A 20,493-nucleotide genomic window follows, 5' to 3' on the forward strand; every position below is an offset into this window, starting at 1 on the left:
AGGCTAATGCTCTGAGTGGAGCTGACCCAAGCCGTGTGTAACCCTGTACAACACGTCCTCTGCTCCTTTCATAAAACACGATATTGAGTTTCTTTATTGAACTCAATGTCACTTCAAGTGTCCGCTGATGACTTCAGCAGTTCTTAAAACCATCAGCCAGTATTGTTTACAGCGGCAGGTAGCAGAAGGCTTCACGTACCTTATTAAATAGGACAAAAAACATCCGCATCCTGAGAAACATTACAGCAGGTTAAATGGCCTGACAGACGGGATACAATCACCTCGGTCATCTGTAATATCACTATTATGTATTGCTGTACATAATACAGATGTGCCAAAAATGAGTCTGTCACTAACGTAGTCCAAAAAATCATCTGTAACAACCCACAAGGTAATGGTAGTCACATACTTTGAAAACTTTACAAAAATATATACTCAAAATAAATTCCAGTCATCATTTTGATAGCGGAATATAAAATATGAAAATGAACTTTCTAATACTGCTGTTCAGATCATCTGCAGAGAATGGGTCTCATCTGCAATACCACTTACAACCACTCACAATTTAGTACAATCTTAACAGAGCACAGTATTTTTCGGACTATAAGGCGCACCGGATTATAAGGCGCACCATTTATAAATGCCTGCTAAAATGTCTAGGTTCCTATATATAGCGCACCGGATTATAAGGCGCACCTGATAAGGATGAATGACCAGCAGGTGGCAGACCTGTGCACAGTTCAAGGGAGCTGTTGTCTGTAAGTACGGTTCATATATAAGGTGCACTGGACTGTAAGGCGCACCTTTGATTTCTGAGAAAATCAAAGGATTTTTTTGTGCGCCTTATAGTTCGAAAAATACGGTAGTCTCAACTAAAAACCTTGGAGGCTGTTACATAAAGTCTAATTTACATACTGACAATCTTTGACACTACATGGTGTCCTTATTCTTACAGTCCATGGGGGCAGATTTACCTTAGTCTAATGCGTGTTTTTGGTTGTATTTTAGTGACTTTTTTGGCTGCATTGGGGTATTTGTGCAACTTAACCAGTTCGCTGGACTTCGCCATGTAGCAGTAAACCTGGTTTGCGCCTAATTTGTCTTTGTATTTCTCTTGCTTCCAAATGTTTGCGACCTGATTTAACATTGGCAACACTCCAGTCGTGGGCATGTAATGGTATGAGCTTGCACAAAAATTTGCACCTAAAAAGTCTAACCCCCCCCCCTGCATTTGACATAGAGCTGAGACCACAAAGGGGCGCAAAATAAGGCAAGAAAAGGGCGCAAATCACAGCAAAACAAAAGGAAAATGCAAATTGAATGTGACCTAAACAAAAAGATATCACACAGCGGACCAGATGTGCAGGTTTTCCACCTACATCATGTAGAGAGATTTTTACTCACAATTTCAGCCATTGCAAAGGGTGGAATTAAAGGGGTTGTCCAGTGGTTGAAAAATATGTCTGCTTAATTCCATAAACACCACACCTGACCATGGTTTGTGCCGGAATTGCAGCTTATTTTTTATGGATAAATGGAGCTTACCCGTGGTTAGGTGTGGAGCATTTTTGGAAGAAAGCGGCCATGTTTTTCCAACCCTGGATCACCTCAAGCTTGAGAAAATTATACACAATTTAGTGCATTTATTTCTACTGCAGAATTCCAGTCAAGTATTTTGATACCACAGATGCCAAAAGATTGGATCACATTTCAGTGCACAAGATCAATAATACATTTTGCTCTGAATCTGTGACTTCCACAAATAAAAAACCCAAATATGTTTTATTGTGCATCTGAATAGTGTTATATACACTATCTGCTTTACCAACTGATCGCAATATACCCAGGATGACAGAAATATCACCATTAGGTGGCGTCAGTGAGTCTCTAGTTATACCTTTCTCCTGTGTATCCTGCGGCACACTGACATCGTCCAGTCACGGGATCACACTGCCCTCCATTGTGGCACTGGCATTCATTGCTGCAGTTCACACCATACCTTCCTGAGGAACATGGCTGTGCACAGACAGAGCCCTGTCAAGAGAGTAAAGAAGGATTGTGTCAGGCGGGTCCTTCGTCAGATACGGTAGAGGAAGAGGATCTGATATCTGTCATATATAGGTTTATATTACTTTTAAGTAAAAAATAGAGTAACCTGAGAGGGCTCCCATGAGAGACTCCTATGAGGACTCCTAGTAAGAGTCCGGATAACCCCGCCCACACAATGGATGATTGACATCCTTCTCTTTAGGGGTGTGTTTACACAAATGGTTGTCATTCACTGTGTGTAGGCAGGCCACACAGAGCCTCACCTTCTCTCCTAGGAGTCTTTTCAAGAAGCTACACTGGTTGAAACTATACAGAGCCATGTTCCATATTCTGGACTTAGCAGTCATCTATTTATGCAGTGTTTTGAGGTATTAATAAAAGATAGCCGTCCTACCGTCCACCCTGCTGGGCATGAACACTCTCCGGTCACATGGTGACATACCCCTCCATTCTGGCAGGGGCAGCGTAGCTCACATAACTGACCATGACTTCCAGGTGGGCACAGTTCTTCACAGCTAATATTGGCATAGACAAAAATAAAGTATGTGAAACAAAAAAAAATGACTGTTTTCTGCATTGTACTTTTTTACAAATAGACATGTACTTACAAAGCGCCAGTGTATCCAGGAGCACAGTGGCACTCGCCAGTTCTGTGGTCACACGTCGCCCCATTTTGGCATTGGCACCTCAGTTGGCAGGCCTTTCCGTAGGTGCCAGGGTCGCACCAGTCTTCACAACGCCAGCCTCGATACCCTTCAGAGCATACACAGGCTCCGGTGATAGGATTGCACAGCGCTTCGTTCTGACACTGGCAGCGGTTGCTGCAGTGTGGCCCCCAGTGTTCACTGTCACAACCTGTGGGTGAAGAATATAGCAATCCTGTAATGGATTAACATCACTGAAGTGATAACAATGCAGTATTCAACATACAGTACATAAGAAATCAGTACATAATACTATAATACTGGACTAGACAATCTCCATTATAATACCTTTGCTAAGAAATACTACCACTTATATAATTATGTTAATTACAGTTTTGGAAATAAGTACTGGGTGTTACAAATGTTAACAATTTATACTTTGCATTGTCACTAACATGCAAACATACAGCTAATATAGATTGTTAGGCTTTTAGTGAACAAGTTGATTTTTGACTGCGTGTATATCATATAGTCTAACTAGAATTTAAAGGAAATCTACCCTCAAAATCAAGCAAGGATAAACCAGGGACACTTACTCATCGATCCAGGCACCATGACTGTGATAGTGTTATTATATTTGTTATCCATGGTCTCCTTTATTCTAAAATCAACTAGTGTTACCAGAGACCCTCAGTGCTTTAATTAGCTTCACAGACTGTTACACAGTGCAGGAGCACATCACCCTCCCACTACTCGTATCTGGTAAAACTCTTTGCTGCGAGGGGTGAAGTGCTGAGGGAGCAAGGGTAACAGTCTGTGAGAGCCCCCCCCCCCCACGCCACGCCACGCCACGCCACGCCACGCCACGCCAGAGCCTTGCTGGCTCATTAGCATAATTTTAAAAGGAAGGAGCTATGTTACTTCCAGTGGATAGAAATCCATCCATGGTCATGTGATAGACACACACACAGAGCTTGCCAAAACAGTCCCTGTCCCCAATGGGTCTCACAATCTCATCAACCTACCAGTATGTTTTGGAGTATGGGAGAAACAAGAGGACCCAGAGGAAACCCTCACAAACACGGAGGAAACATACAAACTCTTTGCAGTTGTTGCGCCTGGGATTTGAACCCAGGACCCCAGTGCTGCAAGGCTGTAATGCTAACCACTAAGCCACCGTGCTGCCCTACACAGAGAGCAGTATGAGTTGGGTGATAATAACGGTTTGTGCACCCACAGGTCCATCACATCAGCATGGGCAGATTTCTATTCACTGGAGTAGACATAGAAGTTTTCTATAGAAGCACAGCAACCAGAGATCTAGAAAATGAGGAATTCATAAAGAAAGTATATAGGAAAATTGTATAACACTAGAGGTCACAGTGGGTAGAGGGGTCCGTCTGTATTTAGGGGTCGTCTGTAAGTTGTATGGGCAGGCAGGTCGGGGACCACCTGTATATTAATAATTTTTATATCCTCCGGCTATATTCACACGACCGTTGATATCCTCAGGCTATATTCACACGACCGTTGATATCCTCAGGCTATATTCACACGACCGTTAATATCCCCAGGCTATATTCACACGACCGTTGGGCGATGTACATACGGCCACCGTATATACGTCCCCCATAGGCCGGAAATGGGCACGCTGCGTGGTACGGAGCGGTATGGAGCAGCACACGTGCAGCACTGTACAGCTAGGTGCCCAGGAAAAGATAGGATACGTCCTAACTTTTTCTGTATTACGTCGCTGTGCGTATATCTCTATGACGAGGGGCGGGGGCGAGCGACATTCCCCCCTCCTTCTCTCCCGTGTGATGACGAGTGCCCGCCGTGCTACAGTACAGCAGGCACACGTGTGAGTGAATGTAGCCTTAATACAAGAGATCTGAGGATCATGGTAACTCAGAGACTATTCAGAATTAAAGAATGGACCTGCATTGCTTGCTGAAAATGTCATACACCAGACATACGGCTTTAAACAATGTCCTCGTATATACAAACATGGAAGCTTATCCGGAAAAAGGAAATGTACTGTGACATTTAATTTCCCATAATAAATTGTGACAATCTTGGTGGGATCTACAACACTTGTTGTGGGTTAAATGATGTGTTCTCCATGGCTGTTGTTATTGCCAAAGTCCTTGATCTTATCCTCACTGTACATAACACAGCGCCTTCTTAACACATTAAGCGCCAATGCGAGCCCCCATTAATATGACTGGCTGATGAGCAATATTCAGGAAGCCTTGATATATAGAGCCGGATTCTGCCTCCAAGGTGATTTCAAATACACAATTGACAGAGAGTATATTATCTTTCATAAAACATGAGAATATCTAATGAGTAGCTGAGCGATTACATGAATTAGTCATTAACTCATTAAGTGCTATATAGAAGGATATAATACAGGGATGTAACGTGTATCTAATGATCTCAATATTTGTTTATCTGCTACATAACCTACAACATTCACTTATAAAAAAATCTGTTCTACAGGTTAAAACTTTAATCAAAAAATGTTAATAACGTATTAGAAATATTGTGAATAGCGAGATAGGTCCCAAAGCCACATAATTAATCATGTTACTCTTATTTTGTACTGTCCATTTATTATTCATTGTATTTTTAACAATATTTTACTTATTTATGGACAATGGTGATTTCAAGAAACTAATTTATTAAAATGTGCCTCCAAATTCAACCTTTTTATACCAAACACAGGACCCATTTACAACAAAAACAGCTGCAGGAGTGAGAGCCAGAGCCCCACATGGTCCACTGCAGCTTCAGCCATGATTAAGAGTGCAATCATTTTCATAGGCTGATGCCTTACATCTTCCAAAAAGTTACTTTACAAAGTCTCGTACTGTCTAGAAGCAGCTCATCAAAAGGGACAACTACCAACTCCACTGTTTAAAGAAAAATAAATCTGTCAGAGTAATAATAATGCCAATTCAGTTCCTATGTCACTCACAATCTAAGGATCAAGGATTGTAAATGCAGCACACTGACATACTGGTGTGTGCCCCCTTCGGCAGGATATGTTTTTCTTCAGCTTCTTATCCCCTGGTTTTTACAAAAAAAAAGGCTTTTAAAATGATGCAAATGAGACAGAGGAGATCCGGGCTCCATAGGTGTTAATATAGCCTATTTGCATAATTGTAAAGCCTTTTTTTCTTAAACACCACGGCGTAAGAAGCTTAAAGAAGAGCAGATCCTGCCAGAGGGGGCACACACCAGTATGTCAGTGTGCTTGGTTCACAATCCTTCATCCTGGTGGTAGATGTTCTTTAAGGAAAAGGAAATTTCTACATACGTACAAGAATATAACTACTATAATACTATCACCTATGTACACGGATATATAACTATTATAATACTGTCCCATATGTACAAGAATATAACTACTATAATACTGTCCCATATGTACAAGAATATAATTACTATAATACTGCCCCCTATGTACAGGAATATAACTACTATAATACTGTCCCCTATGTATAAGAATATAACTGCTATAATACTGCCCCCTATGTACAGGAATATAACTACTATAATACTGTCCCCTATGTATAAGAATGTAACTACTATAATACTGCTCCCTATGTACAAGAATATAACTACTATAATACTGCCCCCTATGTACAAGAATATAACTACTATAATACTGCTCCTATGTACAAGAATATAACTACTATAATACTGCCCCCTATGTACAAGAATATAACTACTATAATACTGTCCCATATATACAAGAATATAACTACTATAATACCACCCCCTATGTACAAGAATGTGCAACATCCTTGCCAATGCATGGGCAGAGGAGTAGTTGCGAATAAGCCCCTTGTGCCATCCAGTACATATAGAGGTAATTGTGCAGCGGTAGATCCTGCCTGGATAGGCGAGGGTTAATGTTATTTAATGTTATCATCCAATGATGTTCCACTATTGTAACTGGAGTGTGATTGGAGAGTGTGATCACCAGACCAGGGATTAACAAAACCCTTAGTCAGGGGAGGAGTTAAGGGGAGAGTTCCAGAAACTTCAGAGAGCAAACTCTCTTGGAATCCAGCTCTCTTACCAGAGAGACCACCTTAGAGCGCCAGCTCTTGCTACAGGCCTCCTAGGCATATCAACTACACACTGAGTGACAGAGACAGCTTGTGCCTCACGCATCAAACAAGCTCACCTAGGACTACCAGGATTAAAGCTGCAGCTTCCAGCATTGGACACAGCTACATCCCAGCCTGCATCTGCAACCAGGCTGGTGACCCAACTCCTGAGGTTCACTCTCCAAAATCACTCCAGTAATCTGCCTTTAGTACAGAATCGTTTGGCCTGTTGCTGCTGTTGGTTCGAATAAAGAACTGTAAATTACTTTTATGCCCAACATTGCCTCCGTCTGGTCCCTGCTACGGCTGTATCACCATCAAGGGCTCCCTCATCCACCATCCAGGGACACACACTACAGACTCTAAGGGTTGCCCCAAGGAGAACCAGTAAATGAGCCTCTCCCTCATCTAATTTCTTGCATACACCACCCGCTGGAGACCTGCCAGGCTGTGGGACAGCCCTCCGGTCCCCATACCAAGCCCCGTGACACTAGCGTGCCTAGGCCGCAACCGCCAGCCACTCCGGTATTCTGGGCCCCGGCTGCCTCCAGGCCCCGAGAAAAGGCTAGGCTCCCCTATGTACAGGAATCATCTAGCCTATGAATCCTTTAATCCTATGTAATCTTCTATGTATAAGAATCGCAATTGCCTACTCGTCATCCCGGCCCTAATGGTGAAGCAGGAAGCCGGAATGACTCTCCGCCCCACCATTGAGCCTCTGTTGTGTATAATGTGGAAACTTTAAAATCTGGCAAAGTAAAAGGATATGCACAAGTCCCATTTTGTGCAGAAATCTGTCTGTCTTTGCTGTTTGGTGCCAAGCGCACTTCTTTAGAAAAAACTATATGAGGTGCTCAAGTAGCCAAAGCTTTAAGTGATGGGTGTGCCCCATGTGCCCTGACAAATTTATGTCAGAATCTAGCCTAAATTATCAATCAAATCTATGCCAGATGTTTCCTGGTGTACATTTCAGTTTCTGCCAAGCAATGTATTCAGAATGTTTAGGGAGCATGTACCTATTAATAAATAGGTGCATGTTACCCTATGGCACAGGGAAGTCCAAGAGTGAAATGTTAATCTTGATAATTCCAACCTAATATGTTAAAAGGACCAATTTTATTACAGTTTATAATGAAAGAAAACTTAGGATGATGACGCAATAGGAACATAGTGGGTACCCCACAGTTTTGGCTCAGAGATTTTCAGAATTCCAAGGATATTGATGAATTGCTTGTGCGAAATGAACAGGACTGAATACATGTGAATAAGAAGCCTAACACCCACTAAACACCCACCCTCATTTTGGAAAATGAATTGGGACATTTACTGACGTATATGAGTAACATTAAGAAAATGTTTTCTTAAATATAAGTAGCTAACATTTACACTGGATCTTGACAAAAGCATTTTCCTGCCTTTTTGGGGACAATTGTTGTAGGATAATTTTAATATTTAATCCCGGCCACCTAAAAGGACGTAATCATTTCACATTTGTATCTGTGCCTACACAATTTACCGCCTTGTGCCGCCTCGGCCAACTGGCATTGAGAAATGTTGGTGAAATACAACAATCAATAGTGTAGAAAACAAAATATTTATTACGTAGATTTATAAGACGTTCAGTATAATGTATGAAGTCCTGATAGAAAGATGAACTCAATTAGTAAATGACTGGAAGCACAGAACTGCAATATATTTAGTAGTATAATATGTCCCACTTGCCAACCATCCTCACCCCAATTCATCAGATGGGAATTCGGGTTGTACCTACATTACAGTTTCAACATGGGGAGAGAAAAAGAACTGGATCGCACATTCACACATCACGCAATGGCTACATTATATGCCTAGCGGCCGTAGATCGCTGTGTGTTGTGTGCTGGGTTTGTGGTCCAGTTCTTTTTCTCTCCTCATGTTGGTTTAGTCCCTTCATTTATTTTGTTTTTTGCCTGGCACAGCACTCCGCCCCATAAATTAGCAGGAGACTGCATATAGTGGCCGCCTACCTCCTCTCAGCTAGTGACTGAGACCACATGGAACAGTGACTATTCAACACATGTTCACACATGGTGAGCCTTTTTTCCTGTTCACAATGTGCGATATCGCATGGCATCTGCTGCTTCTGTGGTGCGATGCTGGTGGGGACTCGGGGTCCGGAGCCATGGGGGCTATGCCTGCCAGTATGGGTACTGGGGGGCAACTGGGTCTCAGTCCCTGCCGGTGCTGTGCTGCAGTGGTGGTGGACGCCATGTGATGCCACACAGAATAGCGTAGGGACCCACTACAACGAGCTCACCGTGAAGTGGTTAGTGGGCTTATACAATTTGATCAAAATGTAACTAAGAACCTCGAGTTCGTTATATAATGTAGCCTAGCGGCAGTAGATCATTGTGTGATGTGTGGATGTGCGGTCCAGTTCTTTTTTTTTCCCCATGTTGGTACATTACAGTCTCCTCTGCTTTTTGCTGTAATGAGACCAAGGATTATCAATAATGCTGCATTACAGACACCTTATAGCTGGACATTGCAGTCTGGGACTAAAGTAGAGCATCCAGTGAGCTTCACCAGAGGTCACAGTGGGCAGAGGGGTCTGTCTGTAACTAGGGGTCATCTGTAAGTCGGGTGTCCTTAAGTAGCGGACTGCCTGTATATAGTACATTGCACATTATATCGTCTACTGCAAGAAATATTTTTGTCCTTGGCTTTGTTTGACATTGTTAAAGGGAAATTTATTTCTAAGCCTTTGTAGCTGATGAGAAGAGCAGTTTGGTCCCCAATGTACTGGACTCTCTGGATCAAATATATATGTTAAAAAGATTTCCGTGAGATTTCCTGCATTTATAAGACATGTGGATTTGCTATAAATATAGTTTACAGGAAAACATACTGTGTTCTAATATTGAGTTATAAAGCAGTCAGATATCCAGGACCTATTAGCATTAATGTAAATAACATTGGTCTAGTTCATGGAGCGTCTCTCTACATCCCTAGTAGTCTAGGACAATAAAGGGTTTTATGCCTGTGCTTATGATTGTCCAAGGCACACAAAGTCTTAGCATCCATGGTGAGGGCCGGTCAAAGATGCCTGCATGTGGCCCACTGGCCGTACAATGCCCAGGTCTGCCCTAGAGTCTTACGAGGTCCATAAATCTATTCCCTAGAGATTTTGAATTGATGGTGCTGGGCAGTGCCGATGTTATTGCAAAATCTGTGCTGATTTAGGTCAGGGAAAGGGTTAATATCAAGTATAGTGGTAGATGAGGTACTGCTCCATACATGGCGTCTACTTGGTATTTTCCTATTCAGGAACTATGTGAATCTGGTTGTAATGATTCAGCTTCCCTTTTAGTGATGAATGCAGAGAAGGGAAAGAGAGGATCGTGCAGCTGTAACTGAATGGCTGCACAGTTCCCTTTATGATCATATAGTAGACTCTGTGCAACAGCCGACCTTTCTTGACCAGAAACAGATTGTGTTGTGCAATGTATGAGCGCTCATTATAATCTAACACATTTCATGAAACAATTATGCTGCACATTATTGCATATGTTCCTATAGTCTAACAAACAAAAAAAAAATGATATTCTTTTATCTTCATCAATTACTGGATCTGACATTGTCTTTTTTGGCTACCCACATATCACGTTAATTTGCCAGGATGTAGCTCTTGTAAATGTAGATGCAAAAAGAAAAATCAAAGTTGAGCTGTTTTCGTATTTCACATTAAAAACCTTGTCAATAGGACAAATATATTCCTGGATGAATTGCAAAAAAATTGCACTCTCTTGAAATTAAGAACAGGTTATAGATTTGGGGAGACGTGATGGTCATTTACTACAAAGAACAAGCAATACGTAATGACTATGTTCAACCGGCACGTCCACACGTTGGCATTCCCTCTCCCTAATAGAGCAGTCACACAAGTAAGACAAAAAGCTTTGTATTCCCCTCTTGCAGCTTCGGTGAAATGAGAATAAATGGCGAGCAAGTGACACACGACTCGGGGAACCATCTTACGTGCTTCCTTAAAGAGGAACAAACCGCTCATTTGTAACAGAAACGGGGCAGTAAGGAAAGGAGATATGTGCCTAATGTGCTCAATTTATCACAAGGCAAAGGCTGCACATGTACCAGCGTAAAGAGAAATCAATGCTCTTCTGAGCATGACGTATCTAATACCTATATATATACTGTAGCATTAAGATGTAGTGCCTCATTTACCTTTTCGAGTACCCATGCCACTATGGAACGGCAAGGTGCCTAGAAACATAGAAGTGCTTCAAGTGGTTTCTTTGGTTTTGCAAACTCATTCTTGAGAACTCACTTTTGAGAAAATAGATGGGTAATGGTCTTTGTTTAAGACTCATCCTACAATCTAGAGGACATGGCTTGTTCATGAATTAACTGGGCAAACACATTATTATCAGTAGATTTCATTTCTCTGGAGTGGCAGTGCAGGAAAGCTACACACTGGGTGCTGGTACGTATGATATAAAAATCCCAAAACTGGTGAAATGTATAAAACTTAACTGGCATGTATGATAGCAGAGGGTTGGGGAAACCAAACGGGGACTGTCAAACATTAACAAGGCTTTTAAAGGTAACGCATGACTCTTCACCCACCCAAATCTTTAGATTTTGCCACCACTTGCAGAGTATTTCTTCTCCCACACTGAGAGAAAAGAAATGTGCTGTATATTTTATGTCGATTCCCATTGGAATTAATAAAAAATGTTCTGGATGCATGTTTTAGTATAACCTAAAGTGGATTTTTTTGCATGTAGACCTAAGGGTCAGTATGAGCTGTGATCTGATACCCAAATAAAATCTGTGTGCCTCTAACTTAAAGGGGTTGTACGATATTAAGGGTTTTTGTGACAACTGAAGCCTCAAAGGCTCAGCATGATATAGCATAGACAGTGGTACATCTGCTACAGGAGCAGCTGAAGGCTGTTCACTGTCAATGGGATGTCACAGCTGAGCCTTTGTATACAATTTTTTTTCTTATTATACCTTTAGACATTCTAGTGTACTTGAACCTTAGAGAGTCTAATTGATATATATACACTCACCGGCCACTTTATTAGGTACACCTGTCCAACTGCTCGTTAACACTTAATTTCTAATCAGCCAATCACATGGCGGCAACTTAGGCAACATTTAGGCATGTAGACATGGTCAAGACAATCTCCTGCAGTTCAAACCGAGCATCAATATGGGGAAGAAAGGTGATTTGAGTGCCTTTGAACGTGGCATGGTTGTTGGTGCCAGAAGGGCTGGTCTGAGTATTTCAGAAACTGCTGATCTACTGGGATTTTCACGCACAACCATCTCTAGGGTTTACAGAGAATGGTCCGAAAAAGAAAAAAACATCCAGTGTGCGGCAGTTCTGTGGGCGGAAATGCCTTGTTGATGCCAGAGGTCAGAGGAGAATGGGCAGACTGGTTCGAGCTGATAGAAAGGCAACAGTGACTCAAATCGCCACCCGTTACAACCAAGGTAGGCAGAAGAGCATCTCTGAATGCACAGTACGTCGAACTTTGAGGCAGATGGGCTACAGCAGCAGAAGACCACACCGGGTGCCACTCCTTTCAGCTAAGAACAGGAAACTGAGGCTACAATTTGCACAAGCTCATCGAAATTGGACAGTAGAAGATTGGAAAAAAGTTGCCTGGTCTGATGAGATTTCTGCTGCGACATTCGGATGGTAGGGTCAGAATTTGGCGTCAACAACATGAAAGCATGGATCCATCCTGCCTTGTATCAACGGTTCAGGCTGGTGGTGGTGGTGGTGTCATGGTGTGGGGAATATTTTCTTGGCACTTTTTGGGCCCCTTGGTACCAATTGAGCATCGTTGCAATGCCACAGCCTACCTGAGTATTGTTGCTGACCATGTCCATCCCTTTATGACCACAATGTACCCAACATCTGATGGCTACTTTCAGCAGGATAATGCGCCATGTCATAAAGCTGGAATCATCTCAGACTGGTTTCTTGAACATGACAATGAGTTCACTGTACTCAAATGGCCTCCACAGTCACCAGATCTCAATCCAATATAGAGCATCTTTGGGATGTGGTGGAACGGGAGATTCGCATCATGGATGTGCAGCCGACAAATCTGTGGCAACTGTGTGATGCCATCATGTCAATATGGACCAAAATCTCTGAGGAATGCTTCCAGCACCTTGTTGAATCTATGCCACGAAGAAGTGAGGCAGTTCTGAAGGCAAAAGGGGGTCCAACCCGTTACTAGCATGGTGTACCTAATAAAGTGGCCGGTGAGTGTATATTGCATATACTACAGTATTGCAGTATGTCTATGGGCAGAGGTCGCACTAACATTTTTCCCGAAGGGTAATAATACTCCTCTTACTATTTGTGAGGAGTATTTTTAGCCGATGAGGAGTATGACAATTTTGGTAATACATATACATATCTCATAGCCGTTTTTTAATGTTAATACACGCTATTTATACCAAAAAAAATCATCTGTCTGCTCACTGCCCACACTCAGCGCGCACAGTACACACACTGGCACAGCACACACTGGCACAGCACAGACTGGCACAGCACACACTCACATACACATTGAGTGCAGTGTACCCCGGCCGCGGATCACACTCACCCGGGATCACATAACTGCTGGCCGCTGCTGCGGGCAGAGAGAATTGGAGCAGGACAAAGAGCAGCAGCATCGCGGCTCACACGCCTCCCCCGGGGCCGGCGCTCACAGATTCCAGAGATCGCTGCATCCTGCTGAGTGGTCCCGCGCACGATGCGATCACTCTACTGCCATTCCCCTCCTATGCAGTGCGCGCCGGGCCGCTCAGCTTGAGCGCTACACGGAATAATTGCCAAGCGTATCTTTACGCATGGCAATTATTTTGGGGGGTAATGGCGCCTCATCACACGTCTATGACGCGTGGTGAGGCGTTAATGCGACCTCTGTCTATGGGGATTATAATACTAATCTATAACGGTGTGCTAGTGGCACACTGTTATAGATTGTGCTCAGTGACAATTTTGGGATTCTCACATAGACTGTCATGGCAAAGGATCATCACAACTCTTTGATATCACAGGAGAAAACAATCTGTCCCAAAATGGGGGCTTTCAAAACGTTTGCACACACGATTGGCGGCAGCACCGATTGCAGGTGTTAGCAATGGTTGTATTATGCAGTGTTTATGAAGAGCGTTCATACAATTGCCTCCACACCATGAACGTCATGGTTATACAAAGAGTTAAACAACTGTTCATTTATATTGTCCCAGAACAATAAAAGAAATGTAACACACATTCTTGTACTGGGCCACAGATAATTGTCAAAATCCACCAATGGGTTCCCGAGCTTTGTGACGGTTTCCCTCACTGTACTTCTCATAGAAATTCAGCATACAGTAACTCATCTATCATATCCATTAATATAATAATATGGGCAGGTTATGTAACAATCTCCACCCTTTTATCACATACTAAATTCATAATCATGGGGGGGGGAGGGGCTTGCAGCTGCTAAGATCAAGCAGGTTACTGACAAGACACCCAGGAACAACAAGGGTTAATGAGATAAATTATTGTTTTAGGAATTTGAAAATGGGAGTCTATTAATATTTTTAAATTGGAACTAGATTTTACTGGTGGGCCCTAGGGACACCCATTTTAGTGGGGTCTCAGTGGCCATATCCTCACCAATCAGCTTTTTTTTCATAACTATTTTTCAACTATAAAAGCACACAAAGCAGTTCATTGAAATGCAATAGTGGCCGCTGTCTCCTTATCGCGACAGTCACGTATATTACGTTGACAGCTGCCGAGGTCACCAGCACACAATGTCAGGACAATAAAGCTTAAGACATCACTGTCCCTGGGTCTGTGATGACTTGTTTTTGGCACACATGTGGCAATCGATTTCCTATTTCTAATTAATAATTCTAATTATGATGCGCTAAATATACCCGACAGCTGGGAGCGGATTAATCAGAGAATATTGATCAGCTGCAGACTTTGTGATGTTATTGATTTGCTGTTTGGTGCGGGGAGACAGGAGAGGAGAGCGGCAGCCACTGAACCCAAGCGGATCACTTTGTGCCAGCCCTGGCAGTCACAGGGCATTCTCTGTGCCACATTTCTGTCTGCCAAGTTCTATTCTCTGTATCGTTGGGAAAACCCGCAGAGTATCACACTCTGAGGACTGCTTGCGATGCAATAAAACAACCCGGGCCAGCGACGTGATGCATTAACTGCTGGCAAGAAAGCAGTTAACACAATACGATGAAGAGACCTACAGCATTGTGGGTACATTTCCCATTCCCAGAAATTACCATGAATGTCCAATTATCAAGAAACAAAGTGACTGCTTTATCACGGCAAATGGTTGTTTAGCAGTCCAACGAAGAATACAGATAAATCACTAAAATACGTCAAAAGTGCGTCCACGACCTGCGTTATTAAATCCACCATTTTCCTTCGCAGAGACAATATATTGCCAAAGTGGAAATTAAACCTTTAAGCGGGATGAAGTGTGTGGCATAGAAATTGATTTATCCTAATTAAATATCCACCGTTCCCAGGGGAAAGTTATGGTCATTTTATTCCTGGAACTTAATTTACTAGAAGCATTGGTTCAGGTCGGTGAGTGCGGCGAGTGCCTGCTCCTAAGATTACACTTAATAAAATAGATATTTTTTCATAGGGAGTATTTTACAAGTACACTTACCCTGTATGGATTAGACTGCAACTCATAAGTCAACTCACTATTACTAGCTCTGATTGTCTGTATTTATATAGATCAGCTAAGTTCGTAGGGATCCAGCAGAGCTGGGATTGTCACTTGACTCACTTTATTAAAATAGCATGTTATGTTATCTGTGGTTTTTACTGCGGTTTTATCTCAACTCATAGAAGATGAATGACTAGAATAGTAGCTATGAGGCTGAGTACTCAAGGGGGGCCCTGGATGATCAATGGACGGCTGCAGGAAGATGACAGGTTCCTGGAGAATGTGCAGGAAGAGTAAGAAGAGAGAGGGTACAGATATACACCCACCATCAGCGGCATTATGTGGTGGGTGAAGTTAAAGGGGCTGTACCAACAATCTGATCGGTGGGCGATTACGAGAGCGGGGGTCCTATTCTTACTTATTGATGGGAAGGGCTAAGAGAACGTGAGACGGAATACCTTGTGTATTAGGCGGGGAGTACATACATTTCCAACACTCCAAATCACCATCTAGGATCCAGTAGAAGTTAATGTAGCTCTTTAGTACCTAATTCTCTCAGTTTCCATGAGTCACAGTGAATAAGTGTCAATTGATACAAATATTCTATCAGCTCTCAACTTCTACTTTAGAAAGCCTGGCAAGGATGCAGATCAAGCAAATAAATCTCATCACTCCATCCAATTTTGAGACTGGCACACACCACCTCTATACCAATTCTCTGGGATCCTATACTGGTTCACACCAGAAGCTTCCCCCACTAAGTGAACCCGGATCCTAGATGAAGTTGCACCTCCGCTGGAGGGAGTTTATAGGGGATACGTTTTACTAATAATATCATGTGGCCATTGCTTACAATGCATGGGGTAATCTGTATATGCAGATCCATACAAATCTATCCAATCTATATATAATCAATGATACATATAATGCCTCCTATTATTGAGTATTAGCCAGTTAAGCCCCACCCCATTTCCTTCCTCATTGTAGGCCACTTTGGTCTAGCAGGGGAAGGGTTAAACTGCTGCAGAGTTTTGCCTGGCGATGTTCTTGGCTCACAATCCTCTTGTTTCTGCAGCTTCTGGTTCCAAGGTTTGTGCCCAGAGATTCTGCTAATTAATTATGTATAACTCGTTGGCCAGATCTAATGAGTAAGCAGCGAGAAGGCAGTGTCCGTGTATCGGTGGAAATGAGAGAGGGACGCTGTGCGTCGTGAGAGAGCCTCTCAGGGGATGTCTCTGTGCACTGGCGTACCCCCCCACTCTTCACCGCAAGACTTTGCAAGGCGATATTATAACATGCAAATCAATGTACCACACAATAGCATTAACTGTTTCCACTCTTGTGTCTACTATTATGTAGGTGTAAATGTCCTGACTGATGCTAGATTCTTTCCCAATATAATTGGCTAACCTTTCCCCTTAGAGGAACAGTTACTACTAAGGTCCAAAAAACAACCAGGTTCTCTGGTTTAAATTCTATATTAATAGAGTGAATGTCCAAACATTTATTAACCAATGTATGGAACGAATTGTAAAGTCCTGCATTAGATAGACAGCGTACGGAATTTAAAAATGTGTAATGATCTATTTCTCCTGTAGGGGCACTACTGAGGAATGAAACATGTGCTGTCTGGTTACCCTTTAGGTAATAATGCCCTTGGGCTAATGGCATATAACATTGATGGGTTCGCACCTGAGTGATGACTTACAATAATGAAGCCTAGTGGGTATTTTAGGAAAGGTCGATAATAGGGTTAATTAATTTGCATTTGTTGCCTTTGACATACCCGATTTGCAGATACACCTTTTCATCTTAAAAAGTATCACAAACAAGGTGTCAGTAGTAAAGCACAAAGGTGGGAAGACCATTGGTCTGTTAACCCCCATTGACATAATAACACGATTTTTGTGATGATGCATCTGCCAGCCCCAGGTCAAAGGTAACCCGGGACTGGTGGACGTGTAATGTCACCATGTATCCCCTGCGCCACATCTCCAGGATCAAAGTGCAAGGGGAGGAATAAGGTAAGTATGTTCTTATTTATACCATTGGCTACTGGGGGCATCACTGTGAATAATGGTTACTGGGGACATCCTTGTGACTACTGGGGAGCATCACTATGACTTCTGGCTACTGGGGCATCACTACAATTACTGTCTGCTGGGGCATCACCATCACTACTGGGAGGAGACACTGTAGCTACTGGCAACTGCAGGCCAGCACCATGACTTATGGCTATTGGGGGCAGGCAATGTGACTATTAGCAACTGTAACTGTAGGCTACTGTGGGACACGCACTGTGTCTTTTGGCTACTAGGGACATGCACTGTGACTAGTGACTGCCGGGACTGCTATTGTTACTATTGGCTACTGTCAGTCTGGTGCTGTGACTACTGTCTACTGTGGATGGCTGTGGCTGCTAGCTTCTATGTAAATGGAAATGTGGACCATTTGAAGGCACCATTAATATATTGACTACTGTGTGGGGGGGGGGGGGGCTCTGTTACTATATTGACTACTCTGCAGGTGGGCATTGTGACTATATATTATACTACTATATTGGTCAATGTGACATAATAATGAACTCTAGGGGAACAACGGATCAGTTTATCAGAAGATAAAGAAGATCATTATGGAGTGAAGAACCTAAAATTTTTGAGTTGCTAAATCTGCAGAGTGGAGTTGTGGCTGGAAGAAGCTGAAAAGGTGACCAGGTAGAGGAAGAAGATGAATGAGTCTCCTTCAATCAGTACACTCAATAGTCACCGAGCCTGGTTCTATTTTTATGTACTGAGCTGGGTTTTGGTGCTGCATTTTTTACTGAACTGGGTTAGGGGCTGTATTTATTTACTGATATTGGAACTTGGTTTCAATGCTTTATTTACTGTATGTATTGAGCTTGATTCTAGTGCTATACATGTACAGTATATAACTTGGCTATGGGGCTGTAATTATGGTATGCTCTTGGCTCTGGTGCTATATTGAACATGATTCTAGTGTTGTATTTGTTCTACCTTGTGGATGTATGCAGTTAACACAACATTTTTGTATTTATGGGTTTTGTATTTATCATATTGGAGTTAATACATTTAAGGAAATCTACCATTTGCGTTCATGCATTATGAACCAAACATACATTGTGAATGCTGTAGTTACACTGATGCAGAAACATATCTTGTTTAATCCCTGATTCGAGTGGGTTTGCTCAAAAAACTATTATAAAATTATGATAATGATGCTCTGTCGCTCCTGCGGCTGCCTGGTGCCTCTCCTCTTACCCTTATTATACACTGCTTCACTGTGTTGTCCCTAACAGGCATAAGTAATCAGACGCTGCACCATCCCCCAGCTGCTGTGTATGAGTCATCCAGCTCAGGTTGATTAGTCCTTAGTTTTGAGCAAAACCAGGTCAGGGATTAAACAGTTTTGCTGCAGCATTCTCAATGTATGTTTAGTTCACAATGCATAAAAAGATTTCATTTAATTAAATCATTTTAGATACAAAAAGGATGATTGAAATAGTTCATTAATATAAAGTGCATTTTAAATATTAGAACTGTTGATTAGAGTAGGTATCATTTTTTCTTCTTGTAGCCTGAGGCATGGTTTTAGACAAAGTAGGGCTTTGGACAAAAGTAAAACTATTTGATGAACAGTCAAGAGTCCGTAAGAGGCTCCTTTAACCCTGCACAATAATAACAATTTGTAGGCTATAAGCAGTAGTATGGTAAGGCAATTTATTCACTGTGTTGTCCCTGACAGGCAGAAGTGATAAATCGCTGCACCATCCCCAGCTGCTGTGTACGAGTCAGCCAGCTCAGGTTGTTTAGTCCTGTCTGGATAGTTCAGGAAGCTCTGTAGTATGGTAAGGCAATGTGTAATATGGGGCTGTAAGAGAATTTTATAGGAGATGATAGATATATAGACAGGAGACAGATGATAAGTATTTTCACCCGGGCAAACAAGGGATATTAAGAGAGCAATACATTCTCTGCCCACAAAAGTCCAGATGCAGGGGGCCCCTTTAGGACAGAGGGCCCTGGGCAAATGCCCAGTTTGCCACCCCCGAAAGCCGGCCCTGCTGATAGGAAACACTTTTTACTCCCAAAGTAGACAGCCTGTTGTTAAAATCCCACCCCTGGTTAAGCTAGGATTGTGGTTATAGTGCAGATGCTAAGTGCAACCACATTACATTTTAAATGTCTTGAAAGATAACTTATTGAAATTCAGGTGTTTAAAGGCAGATAAAATTGCAAATCCCTTAAAGGTTTCCTTCCCTTAAGATCTATTCATCCATTATTAATGTCTGTTTATGCCTGAAATACACTTAGAAAGTATTTTTGCACAGACAAATGGGAATGTTTTTCCCTATGTGCATGAGCAGTTATTTATTGTAAATATCAAGTCAACAAAATATAGAAAGTGAAGAGTCGAAATGTACCAATTATGAACAATGCAGAAGTTGGGGTCTAATTTGAAGTCCTCTTTGAGTTTTGAGGGGAAACTTAGCTACTGTGACTCCCTCTACCCCCTCCCCTTTGCACAGAGCTTGCATGTAATCTGTCTCTTTGGTGACCTTCTGTTTGCCTTGTTAGCAAGATGGAATTCAATAGAGATATCAGATTTTCAGCCTGAGAAAAGCAGATGAGGAAGGAAGGAGTGAGAGTGAAGCATTTTGCTCTTATTCTATCTGCTGTAGTCATGTAATATCAGAGTTACATTTTTTAAATAATGGACTATTGGCTGTTAATGCAACAATGGTGATCACTGGGTAAAGGTGTTGGAAATACATTGCTTATGAATATTAATCCTCGTACATTGTAATACAATGCATGCGGAATTACAACTGGTTAAGAATCAGTATCACTGTTCTAGGTATCGAGTGACGTGACCTTCAGCGACACTCTCTATGAAAGTGTCTGCCTGCTTATATGATGAATTACTTTGGGAAACG

At 42.2% G+C, this 20,493-nt stretch overlaps 1 protein-coding gene across 8 annotated transcripts in view; it reads right to left on the reverse strand.

The window, feature by feature from the left end:
- Nucleotides 1-20,493, reverse strand: part of MEGF11 (multiple EGF like domains 11) — a 298,071-nt gene that overhangs the window by 104,741 nt on the left and 172,837 nt on the right. For 5 of the 8 annotated variants that reach the window (XM_072148689.1, XM_072148690.1, XM_072148692.1 and 2 more), the window contains exons 6-8: nt 2,658-2,928; nt 2,444-2,564; nt 1,898-2,034 (exon numbers count right to left, since the gene is read on the reverse strand). In XM_072148689.1, coding sequence (XP_072004790.1) covers nt 1,898-2,034; nt 2,444-2,564; nt 2,658-2,928 — 529 coding nt within the window. Of the gene's footprint in view, nt 1-1,897; nt 2,035-2,443; nt 2,565-2,657; nt 2,929-13,442; nt 13,570-20,493 lie in introns of those variants that run through there. The other 3 variants (XM_072148691.1, XM_072148688.1, XM_072148694.1) reach the window with 2 other exon arrangements.

This window comes from Engystomops pustulosus, chromosome 4 (assembly GCF_040894005.1).
Source record: "Engystomops pustulosus chromosome 4, aEngPut4.maternal, whole genome shotgun sequence".
NCBI lineage: Eukaryota > Metazoa > Chordata > Amphibia > Anura > Leptodactylidae > Engystomops > Engystomops pustulosus.